The 12,930-nt window shown below is 42.7% G+C and overlaps 1 protein-coding gene across 1 annotated transcript; it reads left to right on the forward strand.

Annotated features, from left to right (window-relative positions):
• The first annotated feature begins 243 nt into the window (after positions 1-243).
• Positions 244-12,685, forward strand: SULT1C2 (sulfotransferase family, cytosolic, 1C, member 2). Its single transcript, XM_004691395.2, has 8 exons — positions 244-254; positions 3,348-3,503; positions 3,914-4,039; positions 5,084-5,181; positions 7,194-7,320; positions 7,708-7,802; positions 7,957-8,137; positions 12,367-12,685. The coding sequence occupies exons 2-8, from the start codon at positions 3,353-3,355 to the stop codon at positions 12,483-12,485; spliced, it is 897 nt and encodes a 298-aa protein (XP_004691452.1). The 5' UTR covers positions 244-254; positions 3,348-3,352; the 3' UTR covers positions 12,486-12,685.
• Positions 12,686-12,930: the final 245 nt, after the last annotated feature.

Below are 12,930 nucleotides of genomic sequence, written 5' to 3' on the forward strand. Positions count from 1 at the left end.
TACTGGACATGACTTTGGGTGAATTAAACAGCCATTGTTGGCCTCAGTGTAACTGGGTGGTCCCTAGGAGAAGGGAAGTTCCAGGTTCCCTGCCCCACCCAGAAGGAGGGTGGAACTGAGCAGAGAAAAAGGAGAGAGAAGAAGAGAGAAGGAAGGCAGATGGAGAAGGAGACCTAAGGAAGCCACATGGAGCAGCAAGCATGTGATGAAGAAACCGGGCTTGTTTCCTGACCCCAGGGTTAAGGCAGATGTGGGTGAGATACCTGTAGGGAGGTGACCATGGCAGTGTTTATATTGATTTTGATGTTGCTCTTTTCCTCCCAGATTTGTCTGGCCATTTCTGACCCTTTTCCATGAGTCCCGGCCAGAAGGTGCTTTAGTCTTGTGGCAGGCTTTCAGGCCTTGCTTTGGGCCAATCCCTTTTGGGTTGACTTTTGCCCACAAGGGGATGGGTAACTTCAGGTGTTTGATTTAGAAGTTATATTCTTTGTGTTCCATATTGTATATTTACTGTATTAAAGTCACTTTTCATTAAAGCTTTATATGTTTTGTCTTGTTGCGGCGGATGGCAGAACCCACTTAGAGCAGGCAGGTTTTGGGGCTTCAGGGGTGCCTCTCTCTGAATTGAGGTGCCCTATAACATCAGTAACGCTTGTTTGTCCCTTTTATTAAAAAATCCCTTTGTTGGACACTTCCCGGTGGCACAGTAGGTTAAAGCACAGTACTATGAAGCAGCTAGCTGCAACTGCTTCAGCATGGGTTCGATCCCCAGCCAGGAAGGTGATCCACATGGCATGGCAGACCTCTCCTTTCCTGCCTGCTGCCCTCCTCAGTAGTGTACTTTGTCGATCTGCCTGTTCTGCTCCCCTCTCTCTTTGGTAAGTCCTCTTACCGCCCCTACACATATGGCCTGTATCCTAGTTCTGTATACATTAATAAATGAGCCTAAAAAAAATTCCTTTGTTGTTATTTCCTAATCCTGAACAGTCTTGCAATTGTTTGTGCAGGTGAAGAAACCAAACAGTATTTGGTAAAGTATTTGGGCAGTGGGGCTTTGGTCATTTTAGGGTCCTGCATCTTAGTTCTGTCTTCCAGGATTGTTTTCAGTCTGTGAAATGAGAAATCACCTCAAACACAATGAGTAGTTTTTTGAGCCTACGCTCTGAAACAGAACTCATCAACTTATGAAAAGTCAATTTTTTCTTATTTACAATGGGTGGGGGTATTTTTGTCCCATTGTTGTAAGTCCACTCTGCTGTTCTTGCAAGATAAGCAGAAGCAGGAAAAGATCATTATGACCTTCATGGTTTCAGAACTTCCATGCCCTCTCCTGGCACACCACTGCCCACATCTTCACTAATATGGAAATTCTCAAGATCTCATACTGCTTGCTGGCATTTTCCCTAGAGTCTTTATCATGTAGGCAGGATTAATCATTAACTCTATTTCAGCCTTTCTCCCTTTTCAAGAGAATAGAGGGGACTGGATATACAGGCAGATCAGCAGACAGGGAGTTAGGCAAGCAGCACCTGGTTTCTTGGCCCAGGTGTCTGTATTCATGACTTGGTCTTTCTGGTGCCCAGTCCCACTCAGGAGCCCACCTAGAGTCACCTCATTACAACAAAAGACGCTCCTACTGCTTTTATCACTTAGGAAGTCATAGGTTTTTAGATGCTCATGTCAGTGGTTCTAAGAACAAATCTTGGGCTAAGATGCCCCTGGGCTCTTATTACTTAGGAAATAAAAGGACTCAGGAGCTCTGTGTTAGGAACTGAGGCAGCGATAAATATGCAAATATCCTACTACCTCACACTTCCTGATAACACTGTGATAGGGATTAAAATTGAGAAGAAAAATTTATAAAAGGATAAAAATAGAAAGGCCCGAAGGAAACAGTTGTTTCCCCAACTCCCTCCTGAAGGAGTTTTAGGAGATACACTTGAACACTTTCTCCTTTGGCACATAATAAGCATAGCTGCTTCTTATATTTTATTTTTACCCCAGAAATGGTTTGTCTTCATGTCCTGAACACAGCCTCTGTCTTAAAGGGCTTGAATCATGCTGAGAATAGAAGCCAACATGAAAATGGGTCTAGCTTGGTGGGGTCCCAGTTCTCACCTATTGCACAGAAAGGCTGGGCCAGCTTCTTTCATTCAATTTCCAATAATTATTTACTGTCACATTTCCTGTAAAACTTTTTCAGTTTGAACACTCACTTTATGCAAGAGTTAAAATGACTTAACATGTATGAGGCACTCACTGAGCAAATGCAAATTGAAGTGTTCAACAAATGATTTTTAATAAGTTTTCACTATTACTAGCATTAGTAGCAGAAAATATGTTCTGAAATCCTTATAGTTAATAATTCTGTATTAATGGTGACTCATTTCTCTGGTTTCTTTCAGTCTGTATTTAAAAGGTTTATCTCAATGGGACAACATCAACAATAAAAAAAAAAGACAACTCAAACAAAAGTGGGCAAAGATCTTAAATAGATATTTATTCATTAGGATGGCTATAATAAAAACTTTTTTTTAAAGATTTATTTATTTATTCATACAGAAATGGGGTACAGGCCAGAGATGCGGAGGGTGAGAGGATTCACCAGAGACAGAGTGGGGAACAGAACAGGCGGATGGACAAAGTACACTGCTGAGGGGAGCAGCAGGCGGGTCAGGAGAGGTCTGCCTCACCATGTGGATCTCCTCTGGGGCAGGCGGGGATCGAACTCATGCGGAAGCGGCTTCAGATTCTCAGTGCTGTGCTTTAACCTGCTGCGCCACCAGGGAGGGCCATAAAAACTTTTAAAACTAAAAATAACATCAGTGAGGATACAGAGAAACTGGGACACTGTGGACTGTCTTTGGGAAGAAAAATGGTGCAGCCACTGTCAAAAAACAGTATTGCAGTTACTCAAAAAAATAAACTTAGAATTACTATCTGGCCCAGCAGTTCCAATTCTGGGTATATATTCTCCCAAATTTGAAAAAATTACCTTGAAAATATTGGGTTGACAGAAGAAAAAGTGTATCATGACCTTTCGACTACCCAATGTATTTGTACCCAAGTTCAAGCCAGTATTACTCATAAAAGTCAAAAGTTGGAAACAATGGATGAAGGGATAAACATTGTGGAGTATATAATGGAATGTTACTTAGCTTCAGAAAGAGGAGAGAAATAAGGGAAACTAGTTTTTAATACCTACAGTTCCAGTTTAGAAAATTTGGTTGTTAGTGATGCTTGCACAGTGAGAATACCACTGAACGGTGTATTTAATTTGTATTCATCATGGTGGAAATGGTAAATATTTAGTGCTATGTTTTGAAAAGTCTTCTTCCTATTTCAAGAGAGTATGGCGCTGACCACAGAGCTGGGAAGACCTTCACAGCTGAGAGAGGTGGCGGGGGTTACCCTGCAGGCTGCAACTGTGGACAGCTGGAGCCAGATCCAGAACTTTGAGGCCAAGTCAGATGATCTCCTCATCTGTACCTACCCTAAATCAGGTGAGGGTGGGGCAGAGGACCATAAGGCCTATCAGTCAGTAGGAACTTCTCATATCAGTTAGGGTCCCCTTAACAGGAGAGAAAACCTACCTATTCTTTATTATCCCACACTGGCGCTAGCTCTCAGGTGTTCCACAGACCCTGGATTTAGGAGCACAATGACTTTAGATGACTCAGTCTTCTGTGCACTGCTGTGGATTGTTCTTGGATAAGAATGTCATCATGCTTTGCTGCTGCTCTTTGCTTTATAAAGAGTGGGGAGCAGGGAGAGTCTCCTGCATCAAATGTTCATCTATCTGGGTTAACGGAGATCCTGACCTGAAGGAATATTGAACCAAACACTTGTCAGTTTCCACGTAGCTAACACACTTACGCCAAATTGCTAACTGGTGTCTGCTTTTGGACCTCAGGGACAACATGGATTCAGGAAATTGTGGACATGATAGAACAGGATGGGGATGTGGAGAAATGTAGGCGAGCCATCATTCAGCACCGCCACCCTTTCATTGAGTGGGCACGCCCGCCCCAGCCCTCCGGTAAGTGTTCTCCCCTCCTGCCCTCCCTGTCTCTCTGTTCTTCCTTCTTACTTCCTCCATTCACTTCTTGACTTTATTAGGTTTATAAAAAAATTAAGAGGGATGGGGCCCTCCCTGGTGGCGCAGCGGGTTAAAGCGCAGCACTGAGAAGCTTAAGCCACCTCTGCATGAGTTTGATTCCCGCCTGCCCTGGAGGAGATCCACATGGCATGGCAGACCTCTCCTGACCCGCCCGCTGCTCCCCTCAGCAGTGTACTTCGTTGGTCTGCCTGTTCTGCTCCTCGCTCTGTCTCTGGTGAATCCTCTCACCCTCTACATCTCTGGCCTGTACTCCAGCTCTACATAAATAAATAAATCTTTAAAAAAAAAATTAAGAGGGATGTACAGGGATTTCCCATCTACTTCCTGCTCCCACATACGTATAGCCAACATCCCATTTTTCCCAAAGAGGTACATTGTTATAATCCATTAAACTACAGTGGCACATTATCATTGTCCAAAGTCTGCAGTTTATTTTAGGACTCACTCTTGGAGCTTGCTGTACATTCTGTGGGTTCAGAAACATGCATTATGATATGTAACACTATTACGCTAGCAAAGTATTTTTGCTGTCCTCAAAATCTTCTGTATTCTATTCATCCCTCCCCACTTCCACCCTCAACTTCCTAGCAATTACCACTCTTCTTACTGTCTCTACAATTTTGCCTTTTCCAGAATATCACTTAATTGGACCCAAGCAATTTGTAACCTTTTCAGTTTGGCTTCTTACACTTAGTAATGTGCACTTTAGTTCCCCCAAGTCTTTTACTGGTTTAATAGCTCATTTCTTCTAAGTGCTGAGTGACACTCCTTGTAACTCATTTAATTTTTAAGTCAAAAGGAAGTTCTTCTAAAGCTTCTATAGCAGTGGAGCTATTACAGTAGCTCCATTATGAAACACCAGAGAAAGTCAAGAGGAGAGCAGAGGGGCAGGCCATGATGTGACATTCTGACGGCATGGAGATGTTGTACTATATAGACCTTTGCTGTTGATTTGCTTTAAAGGTGTGGAAAAAGCCAAAGCAATGCCCTCTCCACGGATATTAAGGACTCACCTTCCCACTCAGTTGTTGCCTTCTTCGTTCTGGGATAAGAACTGCAAGGTAGGATGGGAACAGCACCCTGAACATAAGGAGTGTGAGTCTCCTGAGGGCCAATACTCCAGACCTTGCTGCAGGACACTGCTGCTCATTTTCATTTCCCCATCATCCTGCAATATGGGGACTCTATCAGCAGTAAGAGAGGAAGTAAGTTTCTATACTCAACAGGACTGGACAGTTTCAAGATAGGAAGACAGGAAGACAAAGGCCAGATGAATGGCAAGAACTAGAGAACTAGAAACAGTAGTAGGTCATGAACATTCAGGCAACTTCAACATGTCTGGCTGAAAAACGGAAGGGAGAGGAGGTGAGCAGGAATATAGGCCATGGGGTTCTTCATATATTCAACTTGAGTATTGAGGAGGGAGGAAAGAGTAAGGACAAAAACTTGATTGTTCGAAAGGATAAATAGAGAAATGTTTTAAGAAGGCCTTTGTCTTTATCCGCTAGTAAATTCTAGGCTCATAGCTCTATTCTGGGATTTTATTTATTCTGTACCCCAGGGCCTAATCAGGTCCTGGCATGATTAAAGATGTGCTTTTTGATAGTAAAGAGGATATTAAGGATGGGCAGTGAATAAATAGATGTAGACTAACTGTGTAGAAGGGTCAAACTAGGCTGACAATCAGCCGACTCAGGAAGTGTGACACTGTTTTCTTAGAGGTAGTAATGAAGGAAAAGAAGGGCTAAAAAAAAATAAGGTCTATTTCCTGTGAACAGCAACAGATCAAATTACATGAATTGAATAAAGGACTAAGAAATTTCATCTCCGTGATTATAGCAGATTGGTATCTTGGCACATTTTGGTCTAAAACATCAGGAGTATTGCACAATATATAGCAAGTTTCCTTTCAGATATATAATTGAGCTCAATATAAAGTGAGAATTATTCCAAATTGGAAAAATGAAGACAACTGAAGCTCAGAGGATAAATGGAGACGGTAGCTCTGTCTCATGGCGAAACTCGCCTGGGGAACTCACTGCGTGCCCCTGAAAGGGGAGCTCTGGTGAAATCTTTCCCAGAGTGAACCCAAGGGTTCTGAACTCCAAAAAAACGACATCAGGTCCAGAGTATTGGTGCACCTGACACCTTTCAGGGGGGCTGGGTATAACAGCCCCTGCCAGGGTTCTTCCTCTGCTGCCAGGGACCTTTCTCTGCTGCTTTAGGGAGCTGCAGCACCAGAGCTTCCTCCCAAAGACTCCAGGCCTTGGGGATTGCCTCTAAGAGGGAACCCAGGAGGGCTTGTTTTGGGGCAGGTCTGCCATTGCTTTTGCAAGGCCCTGCCTTTATTCCACCCCCCTGCTCCCACTCCTGGGGTGGCCCTTAGGGCTGCTGGAGCTGACTGCTTGCACTGGGGGTGGCAGGCAGAAACACCCACCTCCACCGCCATTGCCCTACAGCTTTCTGAGTAGCCTGGGCACTGCAGTTTTAGCACTGTGCTTGGGCAGTAGGCTGAAAGCTCCAGCTGCTTTCAGAGCAGGCAGATGCTAGTTGGGAGACAGAAAGCCCTCAAGATGGGAGGGGCCACTGTAGGCAAAGTAATCCAGCAAAGCCTGCCGGCTGCCTAAGCTCAGGGCCACTGCAACAATGGCACACAACATTACAAGAAGCTTGGACAATCTCAGCGGAGAGAGCTGTGGGAGCTGTAACACGGTGGGGTTTTTAAGCTTTTATCCTTTCTAGATGGAGGGGCCCCTCTTAATTATAAATGCCTGTTCCTATAACTCCTCTTGATTCCAGGACTAACTGCACTGAGTCATCTCTCCCTCATTTTGAGTCTGGGGAAATTGTAGTTAGAAGACCCTTGACAAGCTCCCAGGCTTGCAGACCTTTCCTGGTCCTTGAAACAGTGATAGCCACAGATAGACTGTGGGAGGGCGGAAATGCACTTGTGCTCCTCTGGGGCAGTGTGAGAGAGCCCTTTGCTATGCTAACACCTGGATGGCTCAATCTAAGTGAATTCTGTGAAAATCTACTTTCTAATACCATCTGTATTTCTCTCATTACCCTAAAGTTCCTTTATGTAGCTCGAAATGCCAAAGACTGCATGGTTTCCTACTATCATTTCCAAAGGATGAATCAAATGCTGCCTGATCCCGGCACATGGGAGGAGTATTATGAAACCTTCATCAGTGGAAAAGGTAAAGCTTAATCCTCCATACCTTTGGTTTCCACAGTGTTTCCTGTCCCCCAAGGCATGTCCTCCACACACTGAACACCCACAACCCTCGCTGTAGGAATGAGCTTCCATCTCTTTCAAGAGCTGTCATTTTGGCTCTCCTGGCCTGTAGAGTCACCCTCTTTTCAAATGTATTCTTGTCTCTAGATGAGGTCATTGTCTTAATAAACGAGGAGGTACTACAAGTAGTATGTTGGGATACATTACTCCAAAGCATCACAAGTCAAACAGATTATAACTTTTAGAATATACCTGACCCAGAATTTTTTCTCTTTCCAGCACACTTCAGGTAAATAAAATTCTTAACTGTGGGACAGTTTTGTATGATCCTCATACTATTCTGTTACAGTAGGATGGGGTTCCTGGTTTGACCATGTGAGAGGATGGTGGGAGATGAAAGACAGATACCAGATTCTCTTCCTTTTCTATGAGGATTTAAAGAGGGTGAGTAAATGCTCTTTGGAGGAACCATGTTGGATTAAGGTGCAGAGAAATCTCAAGTGCCTTCAGGACTGAACTTCCGGGAGGGATGTTTTGAAGAATTTAAGTGTTCTTCTGATGCCCTCTTTCACTCTGTGCAATGTTATCTTCACCACAGGACCCAAAGCATGAAATTCAGAAGGTGATGAAATTCATGGGAAAGAATCTGGATGAAAAAGTGCTAGATAAAATTGTCCAGGAGACATCTTTTGAGAAAATGAAAGAAAATCCCATGACAAATCGTTCTACAGTTCCCAGATCTGTCCTGGACCAGTCCATTTCCCCCTTCATGAGAAAAGGTTTGTTGACACAAGCTATGCAACTTCTGTCAACCGACAAATTCTAGATGGAAGGGAAAAGCTCTGAAAAATCAGAATTTCCATTGCTAATTTATGTTATGATCTCCCTTCTTTGTATAATCATAATATAAAAAATATTCTGAGCAACCATCAGTTTGCAACTGGATTAGCTTCATAAATTGGCTACTTGTCTGGGGCAAAGTAGGAGCCACTCCAGGGCTGGAAATCCCTCTGTGTCTGGAGACAAAAGGCAAGCTTCAGGAGAGATAAGACCCCCCTAGAGCATCAAGAATCCTGGGAAGCTTCCTTGGTCTTTTGAAACAAAAAGCAAACCTCTGATAAAACTCCCAGGGCATAAGGACTCATGGACAATTTCCTAACATTATTGACACAGGTTTTGCTTAATGCATAACTATGTGGCTTCCTCTTAATTTACCCTTTTCTTAAACAATTGCTAACTACTCTCTGTGAGTCTTAATTAACCTTTTCCTAAAACAAACACTAGCTACTCTCTGCTAGCCTTAAGTTAGCCATTAGCTTTTCTTTAGACAATCACTGATGACTCTGCTAACACAATTTTTCCTTCCCTAGGACCCCTAAATCCTTTACTAACAGTTCATCCTTTCCCCTACCCCTTATCCTTTGAGTCATAGTTAAACATAACTATACATGAAAGTTACCACAAATATGTATAGTCTAGTATGCTATAAGGTGTCAGGAAGAGGATGCATTGTTCCCCTCTCCTTGAGAACTTTTATGCTGATTATTAACTTAACTGATGCATTATTGTAGCAAACTGCTTGCTAAACAGTATAAATAAAAAGATGAGCAGGAAGACTTGCACCCAACTCTGACTCCCGTGTCTTCCTCTCACCTGCCTCCCTTCCCCCCTTATTGGAAACTCTGCCTGGCAGATGCAGCTCCCACCTGAAGACCCTGACTGCCTGTTTTGCCCACTGACAGCCTGTGATTGGGGCCAGTTCCGACAGTTTATGAGTCCTCAAGTGCTATGAACATAAGTATAAATCAAATAGTTTGTTATTAATATACTGCCTGCCAGTTAGCAAGAAGATATTAGGTTTTACTAATTCCAAGATAACATTGTAATATCTGCTACCAAAAAGGTGGGGGGTTTAATCATGTTCTAAAAGAGAGCACTTTGATGTACTCAGTTTCAAGGAACAGAATCCTTCCATCTAGCCTTAGTATGGGGGCTCATCATAGGGACTCTAGTGGAGCAACAGGGGAATGCAGTCCAGTAAATAAAGAGCAGGAACCACTGTCTCATGCCTCATGGGGATTCCTGGATCTGAAGTCTGGGACCTCAGCAGCAGGAGCAAAGTATATTTCTTTGCTAAAGTCTCCAGCAGTCACTCTCCCCAGGTATGCTAGGAATGCATTCCTCAGCTGACCAGCTTCTTGTCTCTCTACTGCTTATGCTTTCTTCCTACTTTATAGTTTCTACTGACTGACTCTTCATGTTCATTACATGATCACAATCAAAGTTCAAGCCTTCTCTGAATGATTAGTGAGAACCGCTTCATTGTTTTAATTTTTCTTAGTTTCGATTCCCCAAAAAGGAGTTTTACAGGAGTAAAATTTAACACTTTTTAACTAAAGAATTAATTTTCGTATGTTATTGTAAAAACTAGATGAATATAGAATTTCACTTATATGTATATATGTATATAGTTGTATATATATGTAGTATAGGTATGTGTGGATGATGTGGATCTCCAGCCTCCCTTATTCTCCAGCGATTGTCTTGGTGCCTAGAGTTCCTGCTAATCAAGCTAAAATGTAGAGTCAGGCAGGGGTGTCTCTCACCAGGACAAAAGTCTTGGCATGAGGAGCATACTGGAAAACCAGTATCTGCGGCAAACAGTGGGTAGATGTAGTGGCCAGATTAGCATAAGCAGTAGACCACCGTGACAGAAATTAAGGGTGAACAGGAACTAGGATAGGATATTTTCATCAGCAGCAACAATGGAGCCCCGCTACCCCAGGTAACAGCCCCTATTCCCCCCCGCCCCCCAGCTTGTGCCAGACATTAATGCATCCCCCATCTGCATCCCCCATCTGAATCCCTAACATGCACATTCCTTCACATGGTCCTCCACGCACTTACCCACTTTCCCTGAATGCAATTCCCAGTAAATGTGAGACTGCCCTGGGAGTAGATGCTGCACTCCTTGTCATGTAAGCCACTCTAGGTCTCTCTCTCTCTCCTCTTGGACTTCGAGATGTCTTTCCTCCATGCTGTGCCACTCCCATCACTGCACACACCCAGCTGACATGCATGTATATATGTACGTATGTGCCAAAACTCTGTTTCCAAGTGATAACTACCAAGTAGAGAAATCTACTTCTTTTCTGTTTTATAAACACAAACTTTCTTTCACAATAGTGGGATCATAGTATGCTTTTTAACTTCTCCCCTTTTCTTCCTCTTTCCCTTCTCCTGCTTTTCACCTCCTCTTACTCCTTCTCCTCTTCTCTCCTTCACAGTGACTAAATTTATTTGTTTCATATTCCAGTCTGCAATAGCATTCTTTTCTATTGAGATAAACCAAGCAATTATATATCTTTTTACTTCAGATAATCAATAATGATGATTTGCAAGTGGTCCTTCTTCAGATTTGTACACATCTAGCTTTCTAAACATTTGTTTCCCCTCAGGCTTATAGTAACACTAACAAAAATATGTACCAGGGCCCTCCCTGGTGGTGCAGCAGGATAAAGCACAGCACTGAGAAGCTAAAGCCACTTCCGCATGAGTTTGATCCCCGCCTGCCCCAAAGGAGATCCAAATGGCGAGGCAGACCTCTCCTGACCCACCCGTGCTCCCCTCAGCAATGTACTCCCTCAATCTTTCTGTTCTGCTCCCCACTCTGTCCCCGGTGAATCATCTCACCTTCCGCATCTCTGGCCTGTACCCCAGTTCCATATGAATAAATAAATAAATCTTTAAAAAAGAATATGTACCATAATACTACCCAAAACACAAAATGTGGTAATACTATACACTTTTGCTTATCAGACTGTCAGGCAACCCTCCAGGACAAGGCATGTAAGTCCATGTAGCTCACTATTTTTAGTACTTTCATGTACCCAAGAATGGACATATCATAATCATCAGCTATTTCCCAATGATAGACATTACAGTTACTGTTTTTATTTTTTTGTCTTTATGAATGATGTTACAGGAACATATTTATGCTTATGTTTTTATATCCCAACAATTTTGTCTCTGTGGTATAATTTTCCAGAAAAGTATAGATGGGGTAAAGGTTATTTTCACTTTTAAAATTACTTTAATAGTTATAATGTGATAAACAATGAACTTTTTCCCAAAGTCTTTTTAATTGTATTACAGTTTACATATATCATATATAACATGCACAGTTTAAGCTTTGATACCTGCCATGTACTCATGTAACCAGCAACCCAAGTGATTAATTATTTTCGTGACCCCAGAAAGTTCCTGCTTATGCTCCTTCTGATCCATATCTATTCCCAGAGAACTGTTGTTCTAATTTCTATAACTACCCATTGATTTTTCTATTCTTGTACTTCATGAAAATGAAATTATATAGTATGTACAGTTGACCCTCCCCCAGGGAAAAATCTCTATAACTTTTTACTGCTCAAAACTTCAATTAGTTATCCCTTGGTATTCATGAAGGACTGATTTCTGAACCTCTGTGGATACCAAAATCTTCATTGTTCAGATTGCAGTGTTTTAAAGTAATTTTCCATCTATGTATTTAATCAGTTGCCATCCAGATTGAGTCCATGAATGTGGAAACTTCAAATATGGAGGGACAACTAACTGCATTTACTGAAAAAAAATCCATGTGTATGTGGACCTGCACATTTAAAACTGTGTTTCTCAAGCATCAACCGTACTTTCTTGGGTCTTGTGTCTTTGCTCAAATAATGTTTTGAAATTTGTCCACTTAGTTGAGTGTCAGTTATTCATGTTCACTTTTGTAACAGTCTGTCATGTGAATATTCCTCAATGGGACTAGGTTACCAGCTCCTCTGGGTCAGTTGTATACCTTCTTTATCAGTCCACTAGCACCCTGAGGCCACTTCTCAGACCAGAGCACTGTACTACCCATCAAGGATGTGTGGGGCAGTGTCTGTGTATTTACAGGCATGCCACTTTGTTAGTTAGGACACTGACAATTTCAACCAGTGAGTGACATCTGAACTTTGTTTTCTAGGAACAGTTGGAGATTGGAAAAACCACTTCACTGTGGCTCAGAATGAAAGATTTGATGAAATCTATAAGAGAAAGATGGAAGGAAGCCCAGTCTTCCCAAACTTCTGCATGGAGCTCTGAGAGAGATGTGAACTAGGTGAATGGCAAGAATGCAGCCCAACTTCAGTCCTGCAGCCCAGCCCAAAGAATCTCTGAAAGAACCTTGTAAACATGATTGTGGTACCCAGTCTCTGTGTGATAATTAACATGCACCAACTTCGTCTTTAAAAAGATCATATCTGGGCCCTCCCTGGTGGCGCAGCGGGTTAAAACACAGCACTAAGAAGCCAAAGCCACTTCCGCATGAGTTCGATCCCCGCCTGCCCTGGAGGAGATCCACATGGTGTGGCAGACCTCTCCTGACCCGCCCGCTGCTCCCCTCAGCAGTGTACTTCGTTGATCTGCCTGTTCTGCTCCCCACTCTGTCCCTGGTGAATCCTCTCACCCTCCGCATCTCTGGCCTGTACCCCAGTTCTGTATGAATAAATAAATAAATCTTTAAAAAAAAAAAAAAAAAAAAAAGATC

This window comes from Condylura cristata, unplaced genomic scaffold (assembly GCF_000260355.1).
Source record: "Condylura cristata isolate star-nosed mole 26May11 unplaced genomic scaffold, ConCri1.0 scaffold00031, whole genome shotgun sequence".
Lineage (NCBI taxonomy): Eukaryota > Metazoa > Chordata > Mammalia > Eulipotyphla > Talpidae > Condylura > Condylura cristata.

What these genes read in the sequence shown, in the direction of transcription:
- SULT1C2 (XM_004691395.2), top strand. Translation starts at nt 3,353, where the DNA reads ATGGCGCTGACCACAGAGCTGGGAAGACCTTCACAGCTGAGAGAGGTG. An exon ending in CTGTACCTACCCTAAATCAG is followed by an intron (nt 3,504 to 3,913) that starts GTGAGGGTGGGG and finishes TTTGGACCTCAG; the next exon opens with GGACAACATGGATTCAGGAA. An exon ending in TCTGGGATAAGAACTGCAAG is followed by an intron (nt 5,182 to 7,193) that starts GTAGGATGGGAA and finishes ATTACCCTAAAG; the next exon opens with TTCCTTTATGTAGCTCGAAA.